The 18178-nt window shown below is 41.4% G+C and overlaps 1 protein-coding gene across 3 annotated transcripts in view; it reads left to right on the top strand.

Annotated features, from left to right (window-relative positions):
- LOC119777016 (probable cation-transporting ATPase 13A3) overlaps nucleotides 1-17976 on the top strand; it is a 66737-nt gene extending 48761 nt beyond the window's left edge. For 2 of the 3 annotated variants that reach the window (XM_038275748.1, XM_038275750.1), the window contains 15 exons: nucleotides 4371-4495; nucleotides 4578-4741; nucleotides 6681-6776; nucleotides 6881-6960; nucleotides 7038-7080; nucleotides 9353-9462; nucleotides 9638-9734; nucleotides 11029-11101; nucleotides 11189-11366; nucleotides 13015-13196; nucleotides 13281-13369; nucleotides 15784-15864; nucleotides 16094-16189; nucleotides 16435-16727; nucleotides 17122-17976. In XM_038275748.1, the coding sequence (XP_038131676.1) occupies nucleotides 4371-4495; nucleotides 4578-4741; nucleotides 6681-6776; nucleotides 6881-6960; nucleotides 7038-7080; nucleotides 9353-9462; nucleotides 9638-9734; nucleotides 11029-11101; nucleotides 11189-11366; nucleotides 13015-13196; nucleotides 13281-13369; nucleotides 15784-15864; nucleotides 16094-16189; nucleotides 16435-16617 (1597 nt within the window). In that variant the 3' untranslated portion in view covers nucleotides 16618-16727; nucleotides 17122-17976. The remainder of the gene's footprint in view (nucleotides 1-4370; nucleotides 4496-4577; nucleotides 4742-6680; nucleotides 6777-6880; nucleotides 6961-7037; nucleotides 7081-9352; nucleotides 9463-9637; nucleotides 9735-11028; nucleotides 11102-11188; nucleotides 11367-13014; nucleotides 13197-13280; nucleotides 13370-15783; nucleotides 15865-16093; nucleotides 16190-16434; nucleotides 16728-17121) is intronic. The other variant, XM_038275749.1, reaches the window with a different exon arrangement.
- Nucleotides 17977-18178: the final 202 nt, after the last annotated feature.

Below are 18178 nucleotides of genomic sequence, written 5' to 3'. Positions count from 1 at the left end.
AAATCCAATCTAGGAAGGACATTATTGATATACTTCTTAAACAGAAAAGGGTTTTAAGAGTAACTTTTCTATTTTGTTTTCTTATATATTTCCCAAAATATTTTATATATAGCTTTTTTATTGCATTTTTTCTTCTTCTAAATGTTTTTTTTTTTCAGATTTAAATTGTACTTTTCAAATTCTGTTCCAGATCACGTTCACTTTCCTCTGGAATGAGGAACAAAGACGCATTTCTATTGGTCTGTTGGACATTAGCGATTCATTCTGTAATTTGTAAAACACGACCTGAAAAAGAGAAATTTGGGTAAATAAAATCAGAAAAAAAACTCTCAAACTCTCAAGTTTTCTCCAGGGGGGGCTATAACTTCAAAATAGACGTATACCAAAATCTATTTAAACGTATACTAACTTATCACACCAGTGTATTTATATGAATGCCAACAACTACAAACATTATAACAACATAATTTCATATCCAGGTTTACTTTTTGTACATAAATTTTGCCCTTTTGATGCTTTGTGAAGGTAAATCTGTGTTTTAGATGGTCCAGTAGTCCAGTAGACTATATTCTATTATTTTCCATGTGAATCCCAGATTGTTCATTCTTCTTTGCCTTATATAAAAAGTGCTTTAAATCAGTCCTAGCTGTCTTTGTCCAAGCTGGCTCAGATCCTGACGTTTGAAAAAGGAGGCAGAGAAAGCAGGATACAGCGTTAGCCTCGCTGCATGCAGTTAGCCTCGCTGCATGCAGTAGCCTCGCTGCATGCAGTTAGCCTAGCCTGGTAGCTAAATAATTCTACTACTACTATTCTACTACTCTGAGTCCTCCCCGGATGACTGAGCTCCTCCCCCTATCTCTAAGGGAGAGCCCAGACGCACTACAGAGAAAACTCATTTCAGCCGTTTGGATCCGGGATCTCATTCTTTCGGTCATGACCCAAAGCTCATGACCATAAATGAGGGTAGGAACGTAGATCGACCGCTAAATCGAGAGCTTTGGTTTTTGGCTCAGCTCTCTCTTCACCACAACAGAGCGGTACAGTGCCCGCTTCACAGCAGACGCCGCACCAATCCGCCTATCGATCTCCCGCTCCATCTTCCCTTCATTCAATTCAATTCAATCCAGTTTATTTATATAGCGCCAAATTCACAACACATGTCATCTCAAGGCACTTCACAGTTCAACCAGATCATAAAGTCAAATTGATACAAAGTTCTCCATCTAAGGAAAACCAGTTGATTGCATCGACTCATTGACTCAATACAATCCCTCACACTAAGCATGCTTGTAGCGACAGTGGAGAGGAAAAACTCCCTTTAAACAGGAAGAAACCTCCAGCAGAACCAGGCTCAGTGTGAGCGGCCATCTGCCGAGGCCGACTGGGTTCAAGAAGACGGAAGCAGAGACACAAAAGCAGCTGTAATAGGCGGCCCCGTCCAGGAAACACACAGCCAGGCAGACGAGCTCCGAGCCAGCTCCCATGTCAGAGGACGAAGAAAGCACATCCACCCAGTCACAGCACAGCTGATGTTTCTTTCCAGGATGACGTCACAGCCAAACAGGAACAGACAAGGCAAAGCTACTCTGAGGAAAAGCAGATAGAGCAGAAGGTTAGAGATTGAACTAACAGATTCTGCAGAATAGGAGAACAGAGAGAGAATGAAGCAGAATGATGAAATGGGGGTCCCTATGTCCTCCAAAAGTCTAAGCCTATAGCAGCATAACTATAGAGATAGCTCAGGATAACCTGAGCCACCCTAACTAGAAGCTTTATCAAAAAGGAAAGTTTTAAGCCTAGCCTTAAAAGTAGACAGGGTGTCTGCCTCACGGACTAAAACTGGTAGTTGGTTCCACAGGAGAGGAGCCTGATAACTAAAAGATCTGCCTCCCATTCTACTTTTAGAAATTCTAGGAACCACTAGTAAACCTGCAGATTGAGAGCGAAGTGCTCTGTTAGGAACATAAGGAACAATCAGATCTCTGATATCAGATGGAGCTTGGCCATTTAAGGCTTTATATGTGAGAAGGAGGATTTTAAATTCTATTCTGGATTTAACAGGAAGCCAATGAAGAGAAGCCAGGATAGGAGAGATGTGATCTCTCTTTTTAATTTTCATCAGAACTCTGGCTGCAGCATTTTGGATCAGCTGAAGACTCTTAACTACAGTTTGTGGACTTCCTGATAGTAAAGAATTACAATAGTCCAGCCTTGAAGTAACAAATGCATGGACTAGTTTCTCAGCATCACCCCTGGACAGGAGATTTCTAATTTTTGCAATGTTCCTCAGATGAAAGAAGGAAATTCTAGAAACCTCTTTGATCTGGGATTTAAATGACAGGTCCTGATAAAAAATAACACCAAGATTTTTTACTTTATTATCTGAAATCAGTTTAATCCCATCCAAATGAAGTGACTGACTAATCAGCTTATTTTTCAAAGACTCTGGTCCAAAGACTATAACTTCTGTTTTGTCTGCATTCAGAAGCAGAAAGTTAAGAGTCATCCAGGTTTTTATGTCTTCAAGACATGCCTGTAATCTATGTAATGGGTTAGCTTCATCTGGATTTATAGACAGATATAGCTGGGTATCATCAGCATAACAGTGAAAATTAATCCCATGCTGTCTAATAATTCTACCAATTGGGAGCATGTATAAAGTAAATAGAATTGGCCCTAGCACTGATCCCTGTGGTACTCCACAGGTAACCTTTGAGCATGTTGAAGATCTATCATTAACATGAACAAACTGAAATCGGTCAGATAGATAAGATTTCACATTCGTGAACAAGACCCCAAGATACTTAAACTCCTCCACTAGGGGCAGTACATCTTCCCCAACACGGAGAAGGCACTCTACCCTTTTCCGGCTCAAGACCATGGTCTCGGATTTGGAGGCACCGATCCTCATATCGGCCGCTTCACACTTGGCTACAAACCCATCCAGTGAGAGCTGTAGATCACGCCCTGATGAAGCCAATAGAACCACATCTATAATAACAGAGACTTCGTAACAGAGACGCCTTAGGATTGCGTCTCTGTTACGAATAACAGAGACGCAATCCTAAGGACACCAAAACAGCCCCCCTCAGCACCTTGGCTGCTCCTAGAAGTTCTGTCCATGAAAGTTGTGAACCGAATCGGTGACAAAGGGCAACCTTGGTGGAGTCCAACCCTCACCGGAAACGAGTCTGACTTACTGCCGGCAATGCGGACCAGGCTCTGACACCGGTCATACAGAGACCTAACAGCCCTTATTAAAGGTCCTGATACTCAATACTCCCGGATTACCCCCCACAGGACCCCCCGAGGGACACGGTCGAATGACTTCTCCAGATCCGAAAAACACATGTAGACTGGTTGGGCAAACTCCCATGCACCCTCCAGAATACTGCTAAGGGTCTAGAGCTGATCCAGTGTTCCACGGCCAGGACGAAAACCACACTGCTCCTCCTGAATCCGAGATTCAACTATCCGACGGACCCTCCTTTCCAGAACCAGGCATAGACCTTACCAGGGAGGCTTAAGAGTGTGATTATTCTGTAGTTGGAACACACCCTCCGGTCCCCTTTTTTAAATAGAGGGACCACCCCCTCGGTCTGCCATTCCAGGGGAACTGCCCCTGATTTCCACGCAATGTTACAGAACCGCGTTAACTGACACAGCCCCAGAACATCCAGAGCCCTAAGGTACTCAGGGCGAATCTCATCCACCCCTGGAGCCCTGCTACCGAGGAGCTTTTTAAACCCCTCAGTGACCTCAGTACCAAAGATGGGAGAACCAGAGCCCCCAGACTCTGCTTCCTCAATGGAAGACGTGTTGGTGGGATTAAGGAGGTCTTCAAAGTACTCCACCCCCCGAGACACCGGATTGTGGACCAGAATCGCTTCGAAGCCATACGGAAGTCTTTCTCCATGGCCTCTCCGAAATCTTCCAAAGCCCGAGTTTTTGCCTCAGCGACTGACCGAGCCGCCCGCTGCTTTGACTGCCGGTACATATCAGCTGCTTCTGGAGTCCCAAAGGTCAATAAAGCTCGATAGGACTCCTTCTTCAGCTTGACAGCTTCCCTCACCGCTGATGTCCACCAGCGTGTTCGAAGTTGCCGCCGCGAAATGCACCGACAAACCTGTAGCCACAGCTCCGACTAGCTGCCTCAACAATAGAGGCACGGAACATGGTCCACTCAGATTCAATGTCCCCCACCTACCTCGGAACGTGTTCAAAGCTCTGCCGGAGATGGCGGAGTTTTTTTTCTGGATTGCATATTTTTCAAATGGGCTCAACACGCTCCAAAAAAGTGTTTATGCTGTTTAACATTTTGTCATGACCTAAAACTTTATCTCGCTGTTCATAAGGCTCTGTGCTTCCAGGAACCTGATAGAGGACAACATGGATTTCCTGGGTTTGATCATCATGCAGAACAAAATCAAACAGGAGACGGCTGGCGTTCTGGCAGAGCTACACAGGGCTAGCATCCGCACTCTGATGGTCACAGGTAACCCAGCCCTGCAAAGCATCCCCTCCTTAGATACAGGTGCACCAGTTGCTGACCCCTCCCTGTCTGCTCCATCTGTCAGGAGACAACATGCTTACGGCCATTTCTGTGGCCCGAGACTGCGGAATGGTCCGTCCGCAGGAGACCGTCATCATCGCCGACGCTGAGCCTCCAAAAGACTCCCACCGTGCCACCATTACGTGGCATTATGTGGACAGCCCTGCTCAGAGAGGCGGGGCCGATCAGGTGAGCCGGAGGGCTTCACAGGGTGATGATGAGGGATCCATGATGAAGGTCGTTTCCTCTGTGTTGGATAGGACCCATATAATCTGAGACTGCTTTGATCCAGTTGAACTTTCTGAGTTAGCAAAACTATTGTCTTCATCTAAGCCTTCAACTTGGATGTTAGATCCAGTTCCAATCAGGTTATTTAAGGAGGTATTCCCTTTAACCAGGTCATTTAAGGAGGTATTCCCTTTGATCTCCTCCCCCATTTTAGATGTGATTAATCTATCTCTGTTACAGGGATATGTACCTAAGGCTTTTAAGGTTGCTGGAATTAAACCTCTGCTTAAGAAACCGTCTCTTGACCCAGATGACTTGGTCAATTATAGACCTATATCCAATCTTCCTTTCTGATCTAAAATTCTACAAGTAGTTTCCAAACAAGTTTGCGATCACTTACACCATAATTAACTTTTTGAAGAGTTTCAGTCTGGCTTTAGAGATCATCATAGCACTGAAACAGCTCTGGTGAAAGTCACTAATGATATTCTCATGGCCTCAGATAATGGACTTGTATCTGTGCTCGTCCTGTTGGATCTCAGTGCTGCATTTGATACAGTTGACCATAATATTCTTTTAGAAAGACTTGAATATTTTGTAGGAATTAAAGGAACTGGTTTAAATCTTATATATCTGATTGATTTCAGTTTGTGCAGAAAAAGAAGCATAGATACAAAAGGCAACTGTCAACCAGCTCCACAGGCGGCCCCGTCCAGGAAACACACAGCCAGGCAGACGAGCTCCGAGCCAGCTCCCATGTCAGAGGATGAAGAGAGCACATCCAGTTAGTCACAGTCAGAGAAACAGGACTACACTGGAAAACAGGCCAAGCTCCAACATCTAGAAACAAAGGTGTTGATGGCAGCAGCACAGCTGATATTTCTCTCCAGGATGGAGTCACAGCCAAACAGGAACAGACCAGATGAAGCTACTATGAGAAAAAGCAGAGAGAGCAGAACGTTAGAGATTGAACTAACAGATTCTGCAGAGTGGGAGAATAGAGATAGAATGAAGCAGAATGATGAAAAAGGGGTCCCTATGTCCTCCAGCAGTCTAAGCCTATAGCAGCAGAACTATAGAGATGGCTCAGGATCATTTTAGGTGACAACATTATACTTTAAGCTTCACTATATGGCCCGTTTAATTATTTAGTTTATAATTTAAAGAAAGTTCTAATGTTGAGAGGACCATGGCAACCAGTGGAGGTCTGAGGCTAACCAGAGCCAGGGCTAATGTTAGCCCATCTGCAGCAGCCCTCTCTCTACATAGCTACTTTTACAATGTAAATGATGTTAATGAAAAGTATTAGCTTTTGTGTGGAGTTTGAAATAGAGAGAATGTGATTTGTAAAAATGCAATTTGAAAAGAATGCAAATCATCAAATCATCAAATAATACAATAGAAATAGTTTTAAAAATGTAAAAATAGGCTTGAAAAAATTATATTAACAATTCCTAAAAGATAAGTTAAAAGTTTTAACTAAGAAAACAACTTAAAACTTTTTTTTTTCATTTGTGAAATACATTTTTTTTTATTTCCTTTGACATGACTTGTTACTTTCTTTCAACAATAGTGGAACACAGTTCCCTCCATACATTGTATCTGTCTTTCTTTTTCTAATGTTTCTTTAAAAGTCTTCATGAGAAGATTGAAAGTCTCTCCCAGTGTCGTACAAAAATAAGCAAACCTTATTTCCAATCCGGAATGATGCTGAATCTATTTTAACTCATATAAATGAAAAAAAACAATTTGATTTGTAGTCCAAACCTCTGCAGGATCGTCTTCTGTTCAATCTTCCATGAAGTCGTAGTGTTTGTGGAAACGGGCCCTTTGGTAAAATTCATTTATTTTCCTTTTCTGTTTTAACTCTCTGGTTTTTGCGTCTTCTTCTCTCCCTCAGGCGAAGATAAGCGTGGAGGAGGAGACGTATCAGTTTGCTGTCAACGGTCGAGCCTTTGCTGTTATCACAGAGCACTTTCCTCAGCTGATGCAGAAGGTACTCGCTTCTTTTCCTTTAGCACTTTAAAATCCGTCCTATTTACATCAAGTTTGTTTCTTTCTGTTGTATTTCCATTTTCCTTCCACACGGGGGCACCGCAGCTCGCTCTAAGAGCCACCGTGTTTGCTCGCATGGCTCCTGACCAGAAGACCCAGCTGGTGGAAATCCTGCAGGGCATTGAGTGAGCCTCCCAGCTGACGCTCGTCTTTTCCATCTGTTTTCGCTGCTGCTGCTTCATCCGCTGTGTTTACTTTGCAGCTACACTGTAGGGATGTGTGGAGACGGTGCCAACGACTGTGGGGTAGGTATGGGTTTGGTACCAGCAGGCATTTAATACCATTGTTATTGTGAAATATGATGTTTTGCTCTAATAGCAGGTAGGGTCTATGGCAAGCTGTCAGAATAGGTTCCTTGAAATTCATAACGTATACAAATACATAAGTTTCCATTTACTATAAAGCCCAAACACTGTAAAAAGAAAAGAAATGTCGGCAGACGTCAAGATTTAAAGGCTACAAACTTTCATAAAACTTCAACTTCAAATCAGTCATCTAAATTTTAACACTCTTTCAATTTAATTTTATTGACTTTTTCTAACTTCTGGGAAAGTGGTGGTGACTTAGAAAATCTAAGGCTTGAACCACAAATTCTTTTTTACTTTTTTATCACATTTCTTATTTAGATCTTATAGTTTTTGTAGTGTGGAAATTTATGGAGTGAATTTTGTCACATTTTTTTGCTTTCAAAAGGCACATTTCTAAATATAAAAAATAAAATAAAATGCAATCCAGTAACTAAAGGCTGAAATATTTTTTACCATAATTGTTTTTTAAAGTAACTTTGTTGTTTTATCAGACATTATTATGGAATTTTTTTTTTCTCTCTTTTTCAGATTGAGTTTTATAAAATACGTCATTTTCCAGATCACATTCCCTTCACTTTAGGGCCAATATAAACATATAAACCACACAATTCAGTCATTTACTGTATTTATTTCCAAATAGGTTTAAACCTACAAGGAATTTAACTTGATGTTTATGGTGTAGACAAATTACACATATATACAGAATCTATAGTTATATACAATATGCAATATATAGTATATATAGTATCAGGGGTGGATTTAGGAAATGTGGGGCCCTAGGCAGAGACAGGCAGGGGCCCCTCTGAATGGAGAAGACATAAACAGCCCCATTCTCCAGATATAGAAATGTTAATAGAATAGACATCCATTATCTGTTCTAGGTTGTGTCCCTCTCTTCTTGTCCCTTTTCTTCTTGTTTCCCTCTCTATGTTTTGTACTCAGCTGACTTTTCATGCTGTCTCTAAAGGAATGAAAGATTTTTTCCAAGCACTAAGCTCACTTAGCTGATTGCTCCTTCCTGTGTTTCCAAAAAGGCCAAAGTAAATAACCCAGTCCTTCTTTTCACTGTAGACAAGCCATGATCTGCTTATCTGTTCTCCATTTTTCATTTGGATGAAATAATAGCTGCATGAATCATGACAGCAGACAAGATAGAGGAGAGCAGGAGGCGGGGTTACCAATCTACTCGCTCTGGAGAGCAGAGTTCGCTGCTTTTAGATGTTGTCTCCAAAGTCTCCAGTAGCAGAAAAAAGTCTCTAGATTTGGCGCTAGGAGCTTTTTAGAAATCAAAGTGCTAGAGGGGTCTGAAAAGTGGCTAAATATAGCGACTAAAGCGCTAAGTTGGCAACACTGCTCTTTGCATGGTTTGTTTTCAAATGGTTTGCTGCTGTCTGTTTGGACCTTTCTGAACATGTGCAGCAAATGGACTGATCCAATATGGTGGACACTGAAGGGGGGGGGCTGAGACACACTTATTATAAGCGTTCTGATGGAATTTTAGCCAAAGGATCTTTATCTAAAACATAATTAATGTGCAGAAATAAGGAATAATTGTATTAACCATACATGTAAACAGAGTTTTATGGGGCCCCCAGGAACTTGGGGCCCTAGGCACCTGCCTAGTATTGCCTAAAGGTAAATCTATATACTCTATATCTATTTACGCAGCTGTACCTACACCAGACTTGTTTGAATGAAGGTTTTAGAGTGGCCTAGTTAATGAGGCCTAGTCAGTCTGGTGTCGTGGATTTGATCTAGTTAGTTTAGCTAATAAGTGATACTAAGTCTATACAGTCTAATCAATGAGGTCTAGTCAGTTGGGGCAAACAGACAGTTAAGTCAATGTGGCCTAGTTAATATAGCCAGTCGGTGTGGTCTAGTCAGTGAGACTTAGTATGGCTAGTCAGGATGATGTCATCAGTATGCCCTAGTCCAAGTTAAATCAGTGCGTTGGGCCGTCTGTCAGCACTGGATGGAAAGACGACAACTTCTAAAGCATCAACAGGATCCACTACTCTGCACTGACACAGAATAATAAAGGTTTTTATTTGGGCTTTTACCTGCTGCTCCATAAGAATGAACTTAAACATTTTTTAGAAGCCTGTCAGTCATTTACTGTGTTTAGGTATTAATACCACCAATGCTTACGGTAACACAGCACCAGAGTTTTAAGATCGTCTTCAAAGTATTGCTTTGACGTCCCTCTCAGGCGCTGAAGCGAGCTCACAGTGGGATCTCTCTGTCGGAGCTGGAGGCGTCGGTTGCTTCACCCTTCACTTCGTCCACCTCCAACATTTCCTGTGTTCCCAGCCTCATCAGGTAAAGTGAGGATTCATTTCAAACATCTGGCGCATTAATAGGCAATGTGAGGCTTTCTTCTGTTGGCGGATTAAAGTTAGCAGCATCCCCACCAATCACAGCCCAGCTTTCTTCATGCACTTCAAAAATGTTTAGTTTAGTTTAGTTAACAATGGCGTTTTTGTCTTTTCCAAAGGGAGGGACGAGCGGCTCTCATCACGTCGTTCTGCGTATTTAAATTCATGGCTCTCTACAGCATCATCCAGTACATCAGTGTCATCCTGCTCTACTGGGTATGTGCTGCTCTGAACGTCTTTCTAGGGGGCGCTGTCTGTACGGTCAAGCACTCAAAAATTAGGAGCAATATTTATGGTTATTTAGCATTTTATAAGAGAAAAATAAGGAGGTTATTATTTTCCAAATCAATTTTCACTACGTCATTAATTAATTTATAAGAACCTTACTTTGATTAATAAATATTTAGTTTGGAGCTGAATATTTATTTAAAAACTAAATATTTATTTAAAAACTAAGTATTAATTTTTCAAACTAAATATATATTTAACAAACTAAATATTTAGTTTGGAGCTAAAAATGTTGTTAACAAATTAAATATTTTTAAGTATATATTTTTCAAACTAAATATTTACTTAATCTAAATATTTTTTTGTTAAATAAATATTTAGCTAGCACTAAGCTAGCTAAATGTTAAGGTTCTTAAATAAATATTTTACTTGGAACTAAATATTTATTTAAAAACTAAATTTTTATTTTTTCAAACTAAATATTTAGTTAGGAGCTAAAAATTTTGTTAACAAATTAAATGTTTTTAAGTATATATTTTTCCAACTAAATATTTACTTAACAATCTAAATATTTTTTTTGTTAAATACTTAGCTAGCACTAAGCTAGCTAAATGTTAAGTTTCTTAAATAAATATTTTACTTGGAACTAAATATTTATCTAAAAACTAAATATTTATTTTTCAAACTAAATATTTATTTATTTAAAAACTAAATATTTATTTTCCAAACTAAATATTTATTTAACAAACTAAATATTTAGTTAGGATCTAAAAATTTTGTTAACAAATTAAATGTTTTTAAGTATATATTTTTCAAACTAAATATTTATTAAAAAAAATATTTAGTTTGGAGCTAAATATTTATTTAAAAACTAAATATTTATTTTTCAAACTAAAGATTTATTTAAAAAAAACTAAATATTTAGTTTGGAGCTAAAAATGTAGTTTACAAATTAAATATTTTTAAGTAAAGATTTTTCAAACTAAATAGTTAGTTCATTAAATAAATATTTAGCTAGCACCAAGTTAGCTAAATGTTTCTTAAACAAATATTTTACTTGGAGCTAAATATTAATAAAAAAAAATTAAGGTTTGTATAAATCAATGAACGATGTAGAGAAAAAATGACTTGGAAAAAAATAAACTTATTTTTCTCTTAAAATACGCTAAATAACCATAAATATTGCTGCTAATTTTTGACTGCTAAACTTTACGAACGGCGGCCCATAGTTTTCCTGCAGCTTCTTCTTCTTTAATGCAGTCTTAATCTTCTGTTAATCCAGATCCTCAGCAACTTGGGGGACTTCCAGTTCCTCTTCATCGACCTCGTCATCATTCTCATCATTGCCTTCACAAGTGAGCCACATGGAGGCGGCGGCTAAGAGGGTTTTTATCGGGGGAAGACCGTTTGCTGACGGGTTTGTTGGTTTTGTCTGCCTGTAGTGAGTCTGAACCCGGCGTGGAAGGAACTGGTGAGGCAACGTCCTCCATCCAGTCTCATCTCAGGACCTCTGCTCTGCTCAGTTCTCACCCAGATCCTCACATGCCTGGGCTTCCAGGTCTTGGTTTTCAACTTGGTACAACAACAGAGCTGGTATGAGACGTGGACGCCTCAGTCAGAGTGAGTCGCATTTACTGCAAGATGTTGACGCATTTTCATTATCTTCTGCAGGCCAGTTAGTAGAGGTGGGCGATACCGGGATTTTTTAATCGATCCGATACCAAGTAAATACTGGGTCAGTATCGCCGATATCGATACCGATACCGATACTTTTTACATTTAAGCTGCACTTGCCTGTTGCTTTTTTTCTATAAAGTTCTCAATCGTGGAATAAATAAGAGATTATCTAATGTTAGCTTATTTTAGCTAACATTTTTTAATGGGATAAATGTACTGGGTTTTTTCAAGGTCTTAACTACACTTTCTGAGTAATATATGATGTATAATGAAGTGCTGCAGACGATGACCACTGTTATCTACCTGGATATTCTCTGGAGGACTGAAACGCTTGGGTCAAAGATGTCTGTCTGAGGCTGGAGGCGGGTCTTTGGTCTCTCTCTCCATCCAAGTCTGAGTGAGCACTCACCCAGCAACCGGCAGCGCGGTTGTCTGTGTGACGTAGTGCTGAGTGGGCAGGCCAAGCTAAGCCTGCGCGCTGATTGGCTGGCGCCGCTGAGCCATGTGACTGTAGGAGAGGGGAGGGGGAGCAAAGTGCTGTTACACATATGGGGAAACTGGTGACTCCGCAGCAGTCAGCGCGCGCGAGAGAGGATAAAAAGTATCGATCTTGTTAAACGAATATTGTTCAATATAAATACCAGCGTTGGTATCGATAGTATCGATCCTGGGATCGATCCGCCCACCTCTACCAGTTAGTTCTACGTCAGCCTGAACACCTAAATTCAGCCAATCATATATCAACGGTCATCTGTCAATCAAATGTTTTCGGTCATAGCATCTTGATTCATATGTCGCAGCTAATATACGCAACGGTTGAAACCAGAATCCTTTCCTTTCCCATTGAGTTGCGTCCCAGTGTTCACGGGGATGGACGTCTGTGTCTTTAGCAGGCGTAGAGCTAACAGAACTGGCAGCGTTGCGAGGCAAGGGCTCAAACATGTACGGCTGGAAGCCTTCTACACCAAACCAAGCTTCTGCCGCCCTGGCGTCCTCTTCCACAATATCTTCGTCCCCGCTTTCCTCCTCTAAATAAAAAATGGATGACGGAGGAGACTCATCCACGACCTCCGACACTAAACTCTCCTCCTCTTGCATGTTTCCGCTGTCCATAGCGTTCCTTGACAGCGTCGTTTCTAAGTCACCAATTTAGTGCTACTTGGTCCCAATGGAATTTCCCATTGGGAACCTGCTAGCACTAAGTTGCTAACTAGTTAGCAAGATGCTTCCAACAAACCGGCCACAACCAAAAGGCTTGTGAACCTTCCACCACAACAATCCCGCCCCCTTGATGAACGACCAATCACATTCACTTTATTCACTGGTGTAAAGTCGGGCACCACTGGGAGAATTCGGAAATGCAACGATTGGAACAGACGCTTTTCAAAACAAAAAACGAAACAAAAACAAGTTTTGATGTGCTACTGTATAAAGCCTCGAACTAAACGCTACTCCAGACATTTTGAATTGGTTTTTCAATGTTGTTGACTTTGGTGTGGCCAGGTAACACCTTTAAGAATGAAAGAACTTGTTGAAATCAGAAGGACCTTCCATTCCTGTGCCTGTTTTCGTTTTCTCCTGTCTCCTGCAGTGCCTGTAACGCCTCCAGATCCATCTTCTCCCACAGCTCCAACAGAACGACCTCTCACGACCACAAAAACATCAGGAACTATGAGAACACCTCCCTCTTCTACGTGTCGTCCTTCCAATATTTAGCTGTGGCCATCGTCTTCTCTAAGGGAAAGCCCTTCAGGCAGCCCAGTTATAAGAACTGTAAGACATTTTACAGCACGCCCAGTTTCTTATCTCTAAGTCAAAGTAAACTCAGTCTGAAACATTTGTTTTGTCTTTGATAAGGGCCGTTTATGCTGTCTTGCATCGCTCTCTATTCTTTTCTCCTCCTCATCATGCTGTACCCCATCCCTGCTATCGATAACTTCCTGGAGGTAAACCTTTATCATGATTATTTAAAGGAAAAGTCGCTCATATTCAGGATTCAAACATCTGAAAGTTCTTTAAATCTGAAATGATTCTATCCTGTTTAATAAATGATCAGTGTTTTTAATTCAGAGTAATTTTCATGTGAATGTGCTTTACTGGAGGCATCCATGTTTGTCAAAGAACACTACTGCCACCTACTGGTTAGTGACGGTGCGGTATCGGCTGTTGATCAAGTCCCAGTGCTGTATCTGGTGTTTGTCACAACGCGCTATTATCCAAGTCATCTTGAAAACATTCTTCTTCCAAATGTTGGCTACATATTACGGGTTTTTTCTCTGGCCAGAAGTTCGATGGCAAATCCTCCCTCTTCAAGTTGGCGATCCAACGACCAACCCGTCCGTGGAGGATCAGGAATCAGAAAGGTGGAATAACTCTTTGTTTCACTTTTTATGGAAGTAAATCTGTGTCGCTAGGATTTGAATTAAAAATGCCGCTGAAATTTAAATGTTGTATGTTTGTTCTTTCTGTTTCAGTGTTAAAATATATTCAGAACACATTTTTGACCTAAAAAAAATTAATTGTCATTATTTCTACACAGTTGAAATTTCATTTGTTATTTTCTCTTCAAGCTAAAAATTCACATTACTATTTCAAAGTGATTACATTTTCAATACTTATTTTTCAGTGTTAAAAAAATCTGCATATAAAAAAATTCAACCTTTCAAAATTCAAACTCAATATTTTCAGCCTCCTGAGATTCAACTGGCTCTATTTCACCGTCTTAATTTCAGCGTCTAAATTCAGCGTAAAAAGGGAAGGGTTACTTCAGGTCACAGACATTAGCAATGGATTGTGGCGTCCAACACCCAGCCAATCCCGTTACAGTTTCTTAGTCACGTGACGTGACGCTTGTGGCGCTCATACGGAAGGAAAACCAGCATGACGGAGCCGGTCACGCAAGCTAACGCTAACTCAACTACAGAAAAATGAAGGTAATAAACTCACCGTTGAGTTAGCGTTAGCGTAACGGGATTGGCTGGGTATTGGACGCCACAATCCACTGCTAATGTCTGTGACCTGAAGTAACCCTTCCCTTTTTACGCTGAATTTAGACGCCGAATTTAAGACAGTGAAATAGAGCCAGTTGAATCTCAGGAGGCTGAAAATATTGAGTTTGAATTTTGAAAGGTTGAATTTATTTATATGCAGATTTTTTTAACACTGAAAAATAAGTATTGAAAATGTAATCACTTTGAAATAGCAATGCGAATTTTTAGCTTGAAGAGAAAATAACAAATGAAATTTCAACTGTGTAGAAATAATGACAATGAATTTTTTTCAGGTCAAAAATGTGTTCTGAATATATTTTAACACTGAAACAGTAAGAACAAACATACAACATTTAAATTTCAGGTGCATTTTTAATTCAAATCCCAGCGACACAGATTTACTTCCATAACGTTTCCCTGATGTATTCCAGCATCCAGCTGCCATGCACGTGGGCATTGTCAGTTTCACTATAGCTCTGGTGAATTTCAATGGGGAAGTCCTCTGGAAATCTTCAATAATTGTTGTTGATTGCAGATGTGTCTAGTAGTTCCCATTGATTTAGCTTGGAAAGCGGGGAGAATGGCGCTAGGCTTACCGCACCGTGACGTCCCTGCTGGAAGACGGCAGGAGTGAAGGCTGGTTTATGCACAGCAACCAGTTAGTCTGTGTCGCAGTTAACGCAGATATGCCCCCCCCCCGCCTCTACACGCAGACACTCTGGTTGTCTTGTCTTGTAGGTGACCGCAGACAGCAGGCCTCTGATTGGTCAATTCTGCATTCGCTCTACACTATGCGTACTTCCTGTTTGGTCCCTAATGGCAGAAACTCTGGCTGTAGCTCCGCCCACAGCGCCTGGCTCACCTCGGACTCTATCCCAGACACCGTGCAGGACGCTAGTTCGTATCTCTGTTGGTTTACACCAGTCTTTGGGGAACGATCGCGGGTCATCTGGCATTGGTGTGTCAAACCAACACACGGACGCCTACACTCCTAGCTAGTTCCTGATTGGCCCTCTGGCGTTGTGGCTAATAGCGCAGACCACGCTTCAATATTGGGCATAAATCAAAAATATCTGCGTCATACCTGCGGCAAGCTAACTGTGACACACTGCTGCGGGATAACCAGCCCTTTAGGTGTTACTATATTTGTACAAAAATGGCCGCTCCCAGACTCAGTGATTGCGACGGAAAAGTGTTCCTTTTGTTTTTCATTGATTAGCTCAAAATCATGAAATCACCGGACGTATTAATTTTAGGGGGGGGGGCACTATTGTGATGCTTTTTTTTTACTTGCATGCTAATTATTATGTAAGCCACAAACATGCAGGAGACATTGCCTTTCTGTGTCGTCATCACCCCCCCTCCTTCAGGTGGTGTGTGTTCCACATGACTGGCGCACTACTCTGGTCGTCATCATCGCGGCGAACGCAATGGTGTCTCTCGTCTTGGAGGTACGCCGCGCAGACGTCTCGCCCAGCATCATGTCTCCTTCCATCCTCCTCCTTTCTGATCTGCATCTTTATCAAACACCTGCTTTAGCTGCTCAGTCGATTTCCATGAGCTAAAAATCTGTTTAAATAGTTCCTTAAATTGCTTTTTAAATCTGACATCTTTTCCTCTGGTGCTGTTACTCAACCCTGATGATTAGCCGACTCTTTAAGTTCCTGAAATCTCCCGTAGATTTTGATCGTTGACGTCGTCTTATGGAGGCTTGTTTTCAGAGGAAGTCAAGGGCCGAATGGCCCCGGAGAATCCTCCTCTGGGGACACACCACAGGTTGGGAAGCCTTTTTTCCTTATTCAGTCTGTCTATAGATAGCATTCTGTGCTTTACTCTTCCTGGCATTGATTTATTAGGCTGCTGTCAAAGTGCTTTTCTAAATAAGAAATGTTCCCTTTAAGTAAGAGCATTTTCTATTGCATAATCAGTTAGTTTCCATTTCCTGGTCGTTAGTTCTTCGCGGTGCCGATAACCTGGTGAAATGCTCCCTGACTGCTTTCATTCTTCCACTCATCTCACAGGTGGCTAACTACCGCTGGGGGGCGCTGTTCCTGTCCCGGCTCTTCTGTCGGAGGAACAAGCCCCCGAAGGTGCTGTACAGGCAGCTCGCTCTGGAGCTGCAGGAGGACGCCGCCTGGCCCCCCAAACCCTCCGCCGTCACCTACGCCGCCGATCCACAGAACCACATCTCTGCCGCTCTTTGAGACAAACGGCCTGAAGAGACTAAACCCCTGTTCTGTTGGTGGATCCTCTCAGTTAGCTGCTCAATTAAAGGCAAATACACTTTGATCCGGTTTTTAGATGGCAGAGTTAGGAGTAGAGACTGACACGGGAGTGGATTTTCACTCCTGTCCCGTCCCACTCCCACAGAAAAAAATGGTGTCCCGTCCCGATCCCGGGCCAGAGTAGAAATCTAAATCCTGTCCCATCCCACTCCTGGTGAAATTACTCCCACTCCCATCCCGCTCCCATTCAGAATGACTCCCGCTCCTGCTCCACTCCCGTTCTTGTTGTTTTTGAGCGCGGGTGAAAAACTCAGAGCGGAAGTTACTATTGGTTTGCTCCCGCTCCCGTCTGCTCCCGTTAATGTTTAATCCTGTACCGTCCCAATCCCGTGATCGTTACTAATACTGACTCCCATCCCACGGGAATCCCACGGGAATCCCGTGACCCATGGGATTCCCAAAAAAATGTCAGTCTCTAGTTAGGAGCCATGTGGAGAGAAACACTGGAGGGAACAAACATTAGGATTCATACTTGAACTGAAGAATGGAGATTTCATCTGTAGAAACATCTAAATAAGGACATCTGACAAAGATAGTCTGAGTAAAGGCAAAATGCATTATAGTAAGAATGTGAATGAATGAATGAATGAATGAATGAATGAATGAATCTGTTGCTGTACCTCCAGTTCTTTGGTCCTTCCTTTGGAGGCCCCCACTGAGGCTTTTCCATAGCTGTGAGGACGTTTGGTCCAATCTTCTGTTCTGAGTCATTAAGTTCAGCCATATACTAAAACTAATTAGTAAAAAATGTCAACTTTATTTTTTTTAATTTTATATTTCTTATTTTTTTATTTTAATTTTGAGATTTTTCAGATTAAGTTTTAAAATTTTCAAATTGCTTGTTGCAGATTACATTCTCATCACCTTGAGTCCAAAACTACGGAAGCCCAGAGCGGTCGTATCCCTCTGATACTTCTTAACGGTGGTTTTCTCAAAAAACAAGTTAATTTTCTCATTATTTAAAGATAACGAAAGCCGTTTTCTTGTCATTTCCAGATGATCGGTGTGAGTTATAACTGATTCCATCCTTCAATACAACAACAGCGGGAAAGGATTTATACATATAAGTCACGGCAGCCTGTCTGTGATTCAGTAAATAATCCTGTGTTTAACTTTTAGGTAACGAGATGTTGTTGGTTTGCTGGTTTGCTTCCACTTCTGATTCCTAAGCAATTAGACCTTTGCCTCCAGGTGTTCTCAGAACAGCTATGGTGTTACGCCTGGAACAGCTATAAGATGCATTAACCCCCAAAATGAGTCCAGATTAAAGATTTTCATTAAAAAACTGATTAGTTTCTACTGTATTCTATGCAATCCAATCATGAGTGAAAAGAAAAAGGAAACTAAAAAACTGATTATTTGCACACGCTGCTGCACAAATATGGGCCCCACAGGCATGGATGGACTGGGAATCCAGGGCAGTTTGCCTGCCTCATCACTCATACAGGTTAATTATCTCGTTATCTCGAGAAATCTATAA

The sequence above is a fragment of the Cyprinodon tularosa genome, unplaced genomic scaffold (assembly GCF_016077235.1).
Source record: "Cyprinodon tularosa strain WSP-4 unplaced genomic scaffold, ASM1607723v1 ctg977, whole genome shotgun sequence".
NCBI lineage: Eukaryota > Metazoa > Chordata > Actinopteri > Cyprinodontiformes > Cyprinodontidae > Cyprinodon > Cyprinodon tularosa.
This window is presented reverse-complemented; position numbering and strand designations above follow the sequence as displayed.